The following is a 13,225-nucleotide window of genomic DNA, read 5'->3' as shown; positions in this document are numbered from 1 at the left end:
TTAAGACGAGGCAAGGCTTGCAACTCGTAAACAGAGAAAACTCGGGTTTTGGAAAAGCATATGACGCCAGCGGTGAGGCTATTATGACTCTGCAAACGAGTTGATACCAGGTATCAAGACCAAATGTATTCGTAACTGCATGTACTCCGTATATATCGGGTATTCTAGAATGTTTTGCGCCCTGCTCGTCTATGCCGCAGTCTGAAGATTGTCAAAGCGCCCGCTCCCTTTGCGAATGCCACTGTTCGTATTTACATTGTCACCCCTGGACCTCATTCACAGCCTCCTTCAGATCCTTGACGTCTATTTGCCCTTCCTTTTGTTTTGCGTTTCCAGGGTGGCGGCTGCCCTTGTCCTTGACCTTCTTCTCCTTCTTTGCTGGTGGGGGGTAGGCCTTAATGGCAATCTCCTGCCATTCTTTTGACGCTTGGAACTCTGCTTGGATGGGGGCCAACAGCTCGTTTAGTGATTTTGTGACTGCGGCCTTGAGAATTTGTGGTGACAGCTGTTGAGTTGGTCAGTATTTGTTCAAGTCATGAAAACAATCTGACAGATCATTCGACCAATACATACCACGTCATTCCTGTAATCCTCGTGCATCTCAGCAATGGTGCTGTAAACCAATGGCTCCAGACCGTCCCTCTCACGGTCAACAACAAACTCTCGCTTTCCACGCAGAGCTGCTACCGGCAGCAGAACGTATTCGACAAAGGCCAGGATGCCATTTTCCTCAACCACCTTGGGGGTGGCAACAGCCTTGCGGATCTTCTTGGCGACGACATCGGGGGCATCCAAAAGGTCGATTTTGCTGTCTGCACATCAGAAGTCAGTGTCAAATCCTGGGCATCCTTGTTGGGTGACTAGGGGTCCCTTACCCTCGTCACTTGAGCTCATCTTGGCACCCTTGAGGCCGGGAACCATGGGGTTCATCAGGTGGCATCGCTGCATCATGTTTATTAGAGACGATTCGAAGTGAGGGGTGGTCGGATAGTCCGCTGGCTCACCTCCTTGTATCCCAGCTTGGGTAGCCAGTCCTTGGCGGCAATGAACAGTTTGCGCTGATCAAGACCTAAAGCACGTCAGCAACAAGTTGACTCGATTGACAGGGTAATACTCTACATACCGCCGAACTGGGCATCCACATCCAGGTACTGCTCGTCTAGAACCTGCAAGCATACTGATTCAGCACAAAGAACTGGCCTCGCATCAATGCCATGATTGCGACGCCACCTACCTGAAGAATGGGGTAGAGCAGACCAGACAGAGGCGCATTGTCCGTTTGCTTAACCACCTCAGCACCGGCTCTCTTGGCATCGTGCTCTGAGATGACAGACGACAGCTTGTAGACGTCCATGATGTATTCGGGGCTCTTCTGGTACGAGCTGCCTTGCACAAACTTGAGCTTCTCCGTCGACACGCCGACGGCCTTGAAGATGGCGCTGATGACAAATCGGTAGAACTCGACTCGCAACTCGACCAGCTCGATCGGCGCCTTGAGGTTGTCGAGGAACCCGTGGATGTCGGCGAGGAGGATCGTCACATGGCAGCCGGCGGCCAGATACTGAGCAATCTTGATGGCAGGGACAAAGTAGCCACAGTGAGGGCGGCCGGTTGTCGCAGTTCCTAAGAGGCAGCGTCCATTGTTAGCAATCGTATCGAATTGAACATTCCGTCTCTTCGGTTCAGACGACACAATCAGATGAGCATCCAAACATACCCCAGTAGATCTTGGGATGGCGGCCCTCGTCCAGGATCTTCTCGATAATCTCCGGGTTCAGAATCTCTGCAAGATTCTCGCGGATGAGCGCGAGCTTCTCGGATGCGTCTGCGGCGGCCATGGCGCTCCCCTTGTGTCTTGTGTTGCGTGTCGCTCGAGTGTCTGATTCGTTGCTTCTGCTTTCCTGTTGCGGTCGGTGGTGATGCAATTCGCAGGGCCGTTGCGCTCTCGACTTTTTTTATTATCGAACCAAAATGTCCTTTTATCGCGGGGCAGATTGACTCAGAGATGAATTTGGCGGGGTGGTTTTTTTGCGATTCGGCCATTCATCGGACCGGAGGTACAATGGAAAGGTCCATCTTTTTCTGCGCCAGCCATGTGTACATAATCAGGCTGAGTCACCACTTGTATCGCCTCTCGCGCTTCTTTAAGCGTTTGAAGGCGCCGTGTTTCGCAGCAGCCTCGGTATCCGCGGTATCCGGAACAAGGCCGGTTATTGAAATGACTGTGTGCTGGTTCCTGTGATTTATGCCATTTTCTATATCGTATCAATTATGCTTCATATGACGTACATCTATCATACTCATCTCTGTATGGAGTAGCTTGGTCTCACTTATATCGTTTACGTTGGGCAAAGCGTAGGTTCGGATGGCTCCAGGGTAATAATGTATCTCATCACTCTAGTCCAGAATGGCATTGAAATACTACAAGAGATGAACAATAGAAAGTAGAGTGGGAAAATATAATCTCTATTTGTTCAAGCGCAATACCAATTACAATTTCTGAGTATTCCCACCTGCATCTTGATGTTATGCTTCTGAACTTATAAAGGGCTTCAGCCACTGCTGGCTCATTGCCTTCTGCTTGTTGTGACATGATATATATATACCTACTCCGTAATGAAATCCTCCTTTTCTTTTATTGCCTCTCCTTGCTCACTGAAGCACTTTCAAGCCATTTCTTTTCGTTAGATGTGACATATGGACCATTTACAAAGGCCACTCAACCACACCTTTCTTGTTCCCTCTGTTGGCCCAGTCTCCATCATAGTAGAGCTTCTGGCATATCTACCGACTCAACTTAGCAACATTGGCTTGATCAATTATTAATTCCATGCTGGCCTTCCTCTGACATCACTTAGTTGACTTAGTCAGTGTTTCTCTTTGTTTGTACCTCGATTCCCTTTATGTGGGCGATTTCCGGTAACAATCCGGCTTTAGAAAATCCATTTATCCCTATAAACTCGGTTCTGATTACTATTTCAATACTGTGGGGTAAGCCGAGGCCGCAAGATGTATATAACTGGCCTTGAACAAACGCTAATCAATCAATCATTTCATCTACAAACCAACCCACATCACCAACCCACATTTGATTCATATCGCCGCTAAAATCTCGACTACCGAGCCTTACTTTATATCCACTGCGCTGCTATCAACTTCAATGTCAATAGTGGACACCCTCTTGTCCCATTGCTTGTAACATGGCTCCCAGAAATCACGAATTCCTTGTAGAGGCTGAGTCGTTTGATGAATTCGGCGGCTGGGTTTTAGATTCTCAATTCGAGCTAGAGATGGGATCACCGTATCTTCTGGCTCACGGAAATGGAAAGCCAGTAGCAGATGCAACAACCACAGTCAACGTTTCCGAATCGGGAAATTACAATATATGGGTTCGTGCCAAGGATTGGGTTCCCGATCATCACCCGGGTCGATTCAACCTGATTATCAATGGACATGTCCTTGATACAGTCTTTGGCGAAAATGATAAAGATTGGAATTGGCAATTCGGAGGACGGGTAGAGCTTTTCTCGGGCTCAGTCAAGCTTGCGCTGCATGACTTGACCGGATTCTGCGGCCGCTGCGACGCTCTGTTCTTCAGTACTGGCGATACTCCTCCTCCCGAGGCGGCCGACGAGACACACCGCTCATGGCGAAGGCGTCTACGAGGACTTCCAAATGAACCAGTCGATGTAGGAACTTTTGATGTTATTGTAGTGGGTGGCGGAGTGCCTGGTATCACTGCTGCTCTAACATCGGCACGGTTAGGAGAGCGCGTGGCCCTGGTTCATGATCGTCCGTTTTTGGGCGGCAACGCGAGCCCAGAGATTGGGCTACGTCCGCGAGGAAAGGTTGGGCGAATTGTCGACGAAATCTATGAGCGTCATGCGAATGGTGATTTAATTGCGATTCAGCTACTCCAGGCCGAGTCTAGAGCAAGTGTCTTCCTGGAGCATACCGTATACTCGGCTGCAACCGTCGAAGGGAAGATTACCTCTGTTGATGCCCGTGATGCGAAGAGTGGACGTGAAATCCGTCTCTCGGCACCCAATTTCATCGACTGCTCAGGAAAAGCCATCCTGGGAGTTTTCGCAGGAGCGGAGACCTTGTTTGGCCGCGAATCTAGGAACGAATATGGCGAAAGTCTGGCACCTTTACAAGGTGACAAGGCACATCATGGTAATACTGTATTTTTCCGTACCAAAATGGAAGGATCGCCTGTTCATTTCCCAGCTGTTCCATGGGCCACAGACGTATCAAAAGAATTCGCCAACCTTTCAGGTCAGCTCGTCAAGTATGGAGAGGAGAACGGCCCTGGTCCTCGCATTGGGAACGGTGTTCTTGACCCAACAACGCGCCCACGCATGAAGAAATCTATGACACATTACTGGGAGTTTGGGCAATTTTTGGATCCGTACTCCTCAGGGGAGCATATAAGGGATCATCTCCTGCGAGCCATTTACGGGACATTCTCTAACGTTAAGAGGTTGGAGCCCGAAACATATGCCAACCTTGCGCTAGATTGGGTCGCTTTTGTGCCTGCACAGGGAGAGTTTAGACGATACAAGGGTGACTATATCCTGACGGAAAACGATATTCGGAATCATACCGCGTTCCCAGATGCCGTTGTGCAAAACGAAGGGGCATTCTGTCTCCATATCCCCGGTAATAAAGACTACGATTTCCGTCTCAAAGATTGGGAATGGGACGAGCGAGATGGGAAGCCCTATGACATTCCGTTCCGCTGTCTCTACTCTACAAATATCAGCAACCTAATGATGGCGGGGAAGCATATCAGCACGACTCACGTTGCTTCATCAAACACAAAGTTTATGGGTAACGGAGGTCAACATGCCACTGCTGTTGCAGCAGCAGCTCACTTATGCAGAAAATACAACATGACACCTCGAAGTATCTGCAAGAAGCACATACATGAGATGAGAGATCTAGTTAACAGAATCTCGGAGGATGGTGTTACTGTACGATCTAGTCACTTATAAAATTTGCTATAAAGTGTCACTTTCCTGTTTATCAAGGGATTCCAACCTGTACCTATTTAATGAACAGTGTTTTCCATCTGCATGTTATCCTGATCTAAATATGGAGAGAACGAGATAAAGAAGCGGCCTTTTATTTGTACTGTATTTGACGACCATAGTGATGTTCATTTGAGATTACCAGAGTAGGAGCTTCACTAGGGTGTAGTTTTGTTTGGTCTATTTTCATCAGCCACGGCAGCACAACTACAGACAGAAGTGATCCAGATTGATCCTTATCATAGTAACCAAGTAGCCCAAAACGCTAGACAGGAGGCAGATATTAGGCTGCTCGCGAAAAGGGTTCGCATTTTATCAATTTGCTATTAAACGTGGGCACAAACCCTGTATCAGCTGTATAAGCTGTGATTTCGAGGTCCGTAGTTACTCTAATACAGTGGAAAGCACAAAATGATTCCTGTACTAGAATGCATAATATAGCTGAAGCGAAGATGGCGACACCGGCATAGATGATAGTATGAATTACCACTACATTGACTGATTAAATCTCTGGGCATTTTCGTTGGTAGGTTTCGTTCTATGATTGTGTTCCTAATCAATTGGTAACACCGATTGGCTGACACAATCATCATCACGACCGTGTCCTAGGGACTCAAAGGGATTTAACCTGAACATGACGATATGGGGAGTTGATTTCGAGTTTTGTGTTATTATAGGACATACATTAACCTTTTTTCCAACCCCAGCGGGGCATGAAAACAAGAGAATCAAGTAGTCTTGAGGGATGCAGTAGGAACCAAGACTCTAATGAAAATATGGAGATCAAGTCCCGGGGAACTATATGCTCCATACCTCACTACGTCTTAATCCCTATCCATATTGTTTGATCCTATGAAAGGGGTAGCTTCTTACTATAGAAAGATGCATTTTCTCAACAATCTCATCTCTGTATCATGAAGGAGGTATCTGTCTGGATCCAGCTCACTGGCCGGGCAGAAAGGGGGAATTGGTTCTGATATATTTTCACGCCTACCTGTTAGGTATAACATAGTAGATGATATTCCAATTGCCCTAGACATATCCATTACGTGAGAAGATAGCCATTGTTATGTCATGCTAGGAAATGCGAACGACAACTAAGCAAGCATCAAGCCAGAGGAGGTGACGGTTAGACAGCGGGCCATTGTACATACATAGGTCGTAGTACTACGGTTTATAAAACCGAAAGAGCCACATTAGGAAGTTCTCGTGGGCATCGGCAGGGCAATTGGGCCTAGCAGAAAGAAGGGGTGCCAGAGGTGTAGCTGGAATAATTACGTATTAATCTAGTAGCTCAATTAAATGACTTTTCGTATGGATCGGACTTTGGCAGCGTTGCCGTTTCTCCGCGTATGGGCGTTCTAGTGCACGGCTTGTGTAAGGGAAAAAAAACCCTCCCAAATCTCGCGGAATTATCCAAGAGCAGAGGTTCGGAAAAGCAGAAACTCGAAGACAATATCTCCGTGCCCAATAGATGTTTTCCGGATATCCGTTCCTCTCTTAGGAAGCCGCGATGTAACTAAGGCGGTAGGGTTTTTGGTAGGAAACAATGGGATCAAGTTACCGGGCGCCAAAATAAGCAGTACCTATAGAAGGCCAAAATCTAAATCCCAGCCTGAATAGATTCAATGAATAATCATATGCTTAGTCTTGTACATACATACATAGTAATACATTTCGATTTTGGAGGATCTGATTCTCCATAGTTGTAAAACTTTCGGTAGATGCAAATAACTTCCAAGATAACCAAGATATCTCTTGAATATAGAGACATACCAGGTACATGTGATTAAGAGTCTTGCTTGGAAATGCAGGATTTCCTTTTTTTTGGACGTGCTGTAACCTCAAAAGCATCCTTTGGCACCTTATTTGCACCGTGTCATATTTTGGAACCATCCGAGCAGAGGCTCAAGAATTCTGCACTGTCCCACCCCTGGGTATGGTACCAAAGCTTCATAAGTTTCCACCAATCAAAGCAGCGGGAGGAGGCCATTGTATCCAGTCATCAGCCAACAGATTTGCTTGTTTCGACGTCCTTTAACTGGTCATCACTAGTATTTGGCTGGTATAGTCTGTGCTTGCATAATACTCGACTACCACTGAGGATAAACGGCAGGTCTGAGTTATTAACAAGCGCCAAGGGTACCTTACTCGACCGATTATGCAGCGATGTCAGTTCTACACATGGAGTGTATATGTTTTCAGGCAACAGGTAAAACAAGCCTAGGAGCAGGCTAGGCTTCAAGAAGAAATCATAGACTAATTCCTTTTCTATCTATCTACTCCTGATCTCTAGGCATAACCTTTTTTAGCCGGAGTAGGCTGTGCTAGCTCACGTTTCCAGTTCTTTGTGCGCCTTGCGTGTTGTCATTATGCCCCTAGAACAAACGGCACGTCACCCCACGAGATAAATAAGCATTCCTCTTTGGGCCTGTGGCAACAACATCAAAAGGATGTTGTGGGGCACCCTCATTGCTAGCTATCCAAGTACCGGTGTAGAGAGTGAAGTTGGTCCCTGCAATCTTGCTGGAGGCTCTCATGGGGACCACTTCTGGAATCCATGGGCTAATTGTAGCACTAAAGTTCGAAGGCTGAGGAACAATAAGTGAGATGTTGGTAAATTGATCAGCATTGTAAACCTGGGACAAAAGGACTCTGTTAGTATTTTCACCATGTATTCGACATGCTAATGCACCCGCGGCAATCATACCCTTGCAGTCACGCCTAGCTGTTGCAGAGTGACACCATTGATAGTTGTAGTAGTCTGGTTGCAGAGGCTCATCTGAGGCTGAATGGCATCAGATAGAGGGAACACGGCGCCTCCATTGTTGAAAGTCGTAATCTTCTCAGTAGTACCGTCTTTAATATCAACAGTGAAAGAGGATATGCCTTGCTCAGCAGGAATGTTGGTATTGAAATCGTAATAAAAGAATTCCGCACCACAGTTAGGATAGTCGCAAGTTGAAGTAGAGAGGTTTCCAATTATGAGAGGTGTGGCAACAGGCAGAGGCTCGCCAAAGCGTGAGAGTAGGGAGACGGAAATCTGGCCCTTGCTACCTCCCTTTAAAGTGTCGATAACCTGAACCGTGTCCAAAATGAACAAGTTAGTTGCCTAGAGCTCGCGTTCGTTATTTCATTTTTTAGTTTTATTGGAACGTACCCTTAAGGTTAGACTGAGTCTCAGCGTCTTATCGTCATTGACAGCAATGGACCACTTTCTTGGCTTAACAGGCAGGGGTTGAAGAGCATCAGTTAGCTTAACATTCGGCGGCACAGTATTGATCATGCGCTCAAATAGAGCAGCACAAGTTTGGGAGAAAAATTCTTGCGATTCAGCCATCCGTGAAATCATATCACCTCCATCAGCGTTGAAAATTCGGAAATCCGATCGCATAGTTTCATTATTATGACCAAATGCAAGTGGGTTTTGAGAAACATTCGCTACGAATTCCTTGGCGCTGGTTGATCATGGTTAGTTACATGTGGACGGGATAGGCAAACGGTATTAGTCAACGACAAGGTGCCAAGGCAGACTTACACTTGGTTGTCAAAATTGCTTGTTGACGTATCAAAAAAGACACTATTGTCATTACCAAAAGGCTAAATGGTTTCAAATTAGCCGTCCTGCGCATGAATAATCGCTGAGCGTCTGCTGGCCGGGAGTGTGGATATACGAACACCAGTAACTGGAGGAGGTTGTGGGTTTGGCACAATTTCTGGAAAATCCACACCATGTACTCCTCCAACCGTATGACCACAGGCAACAATGGCAATCATCTCAATCGTGTTGAAACCCTGCTTGACAAACTTCGCAGTGTGTGTGGCAAGGTCTTCCTGCGGCTCTGGAACGCCGGAAGGGCCAGGGCCAGTCGCATCAACACGACCTGCCCTGTAGGGGAGAATGATATCTCCATTCGAGCATCCACCAACTCCAAAGACTGCTGCCATGGCGAACAGGTCAGATAGTGAGGATCGGGTAGTGTATCTTGGCCGGAAAAAATCCAGCGTTTCTTGGAAAGCACTGCCGGGATTCTCTGGGCGATCCTTCTCGAAAACAATTGAAGCATCTATTCCGCCAGTGCCTGCTTGAACGTCCGCCGTGGCCATGTCATGATATGCGTTTCTGATCCACTCAGCACCAAAACTGCGTCCGATGGCCAGTCCACTGGCACTGCAAGGAACGGCAAAGGTGGCAAGGCTGCTTTCGAAAGGATTCTGCTGTTCGAAGAGCATCTTCTCAAGTTCGTCAGTTGCTTCATCCGGCCAGACATTGACGGCGTTGGTGGGAAGCTAGAGTGAGCAGCTGGCTAGTGTATACGCAATGGTCCTTGTCCAGGTCACGATGGTGATTTGTTGTATAAGGGCTAGTTCAGATCACAACAATATTTCTTAAAAGATAAGTGTTATCCAAGCAATTATAAACTTTTTTTTTTCTTCTTTTTTTTCTTTTTTCTTTTTTTTTTGGCTGAGTTCCGGTCCCATTTTATAGAAGAAAAGATGAATCCTTTGAGAAAGAAATCACCAAACGTGCTGTTCAACCTGACCTCAAGCTCTCGTATCTGTCGGTGACAGGTATGGATGTGTGCCAGATGCTGGTACCAGCTTCCTGTTCCAGTATCATCTCTTTTAGGTTTCTAGGCTGTGCATGGTGGGGGCTGTGATAGATAGGCAGTGCATCTCGTAGGGGGTGTTTGGTGGCTATGGCCTGCCGGATTCGCCTGTGGAATTTGGTAGCGTCAGTTTTGCATGTCAGTCCTCTATGTAGTTGGTTCAGGTCTTAGGATATCAGGGCAACGGCTAGCGGCGTGAAAGAAGAATAGCTCTTATAGTTATCATTAACAGGCAGCAATACATCGCAGTCAGCAGTATATGTATAACAGGCAACAAGATACAGACAACACTCAGTCAAGCTTCCTATTGTAGTGTCATCACTATTATGTATTTAAATTAAGTACAATGCTTTCTATGCTACCTACTAGATTTGCGTGTACAATTTAGGCTAGGTTGTATGAGATCATGGTGACGGTATGTGTATAATGTAGCGCTTCGAAGTATCTGAGAGAAGCAGAGTGAGGAGTTAAGAGATTTGATGAGCAAATTTTCAGAGTGTAGCGTTCCTGTATGCTCTTGTCACATGGAAATTTTTGGACTGCCGTGATATTAATGTGACACCGAGAGCGAAAGAATATAAATTTCTTGATATTTAGGTATATGCCATGATTAACAATATCATAGTAAAAAAATTAACCCCCCAAAAGTACAAAAGAAAACGACGGTGTTTCATCAGTCTCTTGTCCTGTTCCATCCATATTCTCACAGCAAACTCAAACAGAAGCTCAAAATACCAACTCCCCAGACACCAACTTCCAGCACCTTGATAATACATATGAAAGCAGAAGCCCACAAACGAAAAGTTAAAGAAAGTCTAGTGCCATGTTATTTACTTCTTCTTTCCAGCCCCATTCACATTGTTGCTCTCTGTCATGGCCCCCTGAGCGGCGTTGAGTCGGCCAAACTGCCACTCAGGGAGAGTAATGCCAGTCTGCTCGTTGATTGTAGTCATCAGTGGTGGAAGCATCTGGTAAACATTGCGCATGACATCGGTTGGTTCAGAGCCGCTGCCTTGGTTTCCAGTGTTCCAAACGCTGATCTTGGGCTCCAATCCACGGATAGCGCTGGCGTTTGCTTTGGCGAGCTCGACAATAGTGCCTTCTTTGATCATCATGTATTGGAGAAGACCGGCTGGACCACCAAATGCGACAGAGAGTTTGCTATATGCGTCTGCCATTGCCGTGATACCTTCGGCTTCTTTAAGAGTTCGCACAAGGGCAGCCTCAGCGTTTCGGAGACTTGCCTCCTGGTTTGCCTCGGCTGTCACACGAATCTTATATGCCTCTGCGTCGTAAGCCTTTTGGTTTGCCTCTTGGTTTGCCTCAGCCGTCACACGAGTTTTGTATGCGTTTGCATCGGAAGCTTTTTGGTTTTTGTAAACCTCCGTATCTGCTCCACGCTGACTCGCCTCTTGATTTGCTTCTGCAGCAATTCGAGTCTTGTATGCCTCGGTATCTGCCGCGCGTTTACCAGACTCCCATTCAGCCTGGGCCCGCGCCGAAACCTCATATGCTGCTGCATCTGCGGCTTGCTGTTTGGATTCACGAATAATAGTTGCTTTGACGACATCTTGGGCGCGGAGACGTTCCATCTCAGCAGCGGCACGCTTGATTTCGACATCGCGCTTCAGATCTTCATCCTTGGACTCGAGAGTACGTTTAGCAGTAACTCGGGCAATGTCGACATCTCGTGAAAGAGCAGCTTGTTGAGTATGCAGACGTGCTTCAGCTTGCGCTCGCTCAATGTCTCGCTCTGTCTTTTGGACCGCTGTCTCGGCGTTGATCTTGGCAATCTCGCGATCCTGCTCTCCCTTCTTCTTGGCTTCGCCAACATTACCCCGCAACTGAGCTTCCGCAACGTCGATTCTGGCCTGATTGGTTGCACCCTCGTGCGCCTTCTTGGAAAGTGACTCGAAGTAGATGGAGTTCGGTGCATCTTTGAGCTCCTTGACGTTGGAGTTGTAGATCTTGAGGCCGAACTGCTGGAGTTCGCCTTGAATGTTGCGAAAGATGCGACGCTTGAAAACTTCACGCTCGGTGAAGATTTCTTCCATAGTCATTCCGGAAACCAAAACACGCGTCTCACCCTCGATAATACCCTTGACGATGTTTTCAACATGATCCCGCTCCGCGACGACCTTGTTGCCGCTATTGGAGCGAGCTAGCAGCATTGCGTACTTGACGAGAGCATCTCCAGAGTCTTCTCGATGGTCTGTAGTCTCATCAATCGGTTCTCCATCGTGAGAGACTGTATCTGTCGTGACACCGCCCTTAACGTTTGCTCCGCGTTGGTTCACGTCGGGTCCGACTGTGAAGACAACGGGGAGAGAGAACTGTAGCTTCTCCTTGGTCATTGCCTGGAGGTCCATGGCATAGTCGTGAGGCTGCACACTGAAGCGAGTATATCGCTGAAAAGGCCAGACCCAGGCGGCCTTGGTGATTCTGACGGTACGAATACCCATGCCAGTTATGGCGAGGTACTCGTCCGGAGCGGAAATCTTGTACGATGCCATGATGACTTTTGGCAAACAAGGGATGATGTTAGTTTAGGGAAGATAGGTTTGGACAAAAAGTTGTGAGGGGAAGAAATCAATAATAATAATAATAATAAAACGACCAGTGGGAGATAGTTGTGGGAGGTAAGTCAAGCAAGCCCGGGGATATGAGAAAGGGGCAGACAGAGTATGAGAGGTGAAGGAAAAGAAGAGAGCACTTGAGAGGGCCTTTTTATACAGATAACGACGGGATGGTGTAACTCAAAATGTGAATATGAAAGTTCTTTGTTCAAAATTGTAGGGGGTGGCTCAGATTGAAGAGAGACAACTATGCGTCAATTTATACCACGATCAGTGTACGCCGAGACAAAGAAATCCCCAAAGTATGCCCATAGGATTGCCCCGAATGCTATTCCCTTGCTTTTCCGCCTCGCCATCATTGGCTCACAAGGCAGGGCTGTCTAGTCTAGACAACTCGGTCAACCATAGGTGGTATGATGCAACTCTCGGCGGTGGCGCAGCGATCGCGGCGTTCCAGAAGCTTTCCGATACAGGATGCGACGAGTACGAAGTGAGGCGAGTAGCGTCCGATTTGGTCAATGCCGACATTGGGCTTCTCAGCCGCAGCGGCCTAGTAACTTTTGGCGTGGGCAGACTCGGCTCAGCTTTGATGCAAGGTGAACTGTCCTACAATGCTTGATCATCTGACCGCTATTTACACAAAGTATAAATTCTGATCTACATCGCTTGTATGAGGGGTTTTTCTTTGCCATTTATAGACGGCATTTACAATGCTTGACGATGTGGCATTGACAGGGCGCGAGTTGCTTGCGGTATATGTAAATGTGAGCCCTGCCTTGGCGAGCTTATACTCTAACGATCGTAATAGCGCAATCTGATTGGATACATGCAAAATGCTGGCTCCATTTTGGCTCTGCAGGCATATGTAATGTGTATTATTGGCAGGTAATAGTAAATAGAAAAAGCAGGGCTGCAAGTTGCCAAGAATAAATCTGGGGAAGTACCTAAGTTTGTTTTTCTCTAGCCATCTCCAATTCAATTATTCACATAAGGCTTCCGTATGCAT

At 47.1% G+C, this 13,225-nt stretch overlaps 4 protein-coding genes across 4 annotated transcripts; 1 reads left to right on the top strand and 3 right to left on the bottom strand.

The window, feature by feature from the left end:
* Positions 1 to 87: 87 nt before the first annotated feature.
* Positions 88 to 1,995, bottom strand: TRIVIDRAFT_74788 (uncharacterized protein; the record flags this gene model as incomplete). Its single annotated transcript, XM_014094963.1, has 7 exons — positions 88 to 505; positions 574 to 812; positions 876 to 942; positions 1,005 to 1,069; positions 1,124 to 1,166; positions 1,235 to 1,623; positions 1,718 to 1,995. The coding sequence occupies 7 exons, from the start codon at positions 1,836 to 1,838 to the stop codon at positions 260 to 262; spliced, it is 1,170 nt and encodes a 389-aa protein (XP_013950438.1).
* A 1,205-nt stretch (positions 1,996 to 3,200) lies between these two features.
* Positions 3,201 to 4,997, top strand: TRIVIDRAFT_64946 (uncharacterized protein; the record flags this gene model as incomplete). Its single annotated transcript, XM_014094962.1, has 1 exon — positions 3,201 to 4,997. The coding sequence occupies one exon, from the start codon at positions 3,201 to 3,203 to the stop codon at positions 4,995 to 4,997; it is 1,797 nt and encodes a 598-aa protein (XP_013950437.1).
* Positions 4,998 to 7,459: 2,462 nt separating this feature from the next.
* TRIVIDRAFT_12934 (uncharacterized protein) lies at positions 7,460 to 9,320 on the bottom strand (the record flags this gene model as incomplete). Its single annotated transcript, XM_014094532.1, has 5 exons — positions 7,460 to 7,672; positions 7,744 to 8,112; positions 8,194 to 8,491; positions 8,572 to 8,633; positions 8,721 to 9,320. Coding segments are annotated over 5 exons (1,542 nt in total), but the record flags the coding sequence as incomplete, so codon positions are not given.
* An 891-nt stretch (positions 9,321 to 10,211) lies between these two features.
* On the bottom strand, positions 10,212 to 12,156 carry TRIVIDRAFT_232503 (uncharacterized protein; the record flags this gene model as incomplete). The annotated part of the gene is made up of 1 exon (XM_014094961.1): positions 10,212 to 12,156. One exon carries the CDS (start codon positions 12,154 to 12,156, stop codon positions 10,474 to 10,476), a length of 1,683 nt encoding a protein of 560 aa, XP_013950436.1.
* Between the last annotated feature and the right edge of the window lie 1,069 nt (positions 12,157 to 13,225).

This window comes from Trichoderma virens (assembly GCF_000170995.1).
Source record: "Trichoderma virens Gv29-8 chromosome Unknown TRIVIscaffold_91, whole genome shotgun sequence".
In the NCBI taxonomy this organism is placed as follows: domain Eukaryota; kingdom Fungi; phylum Ascomycota; class Sordariomycetes; order Hypocreales; family Hypocreaceae; genus Trichoderma; species Trichoderma virens.
The sequence above is the reverse complement of the archived record's forward strand: the minus strand, read 5'-3'. Positions and strand labels throughout refer to the sequence as shown.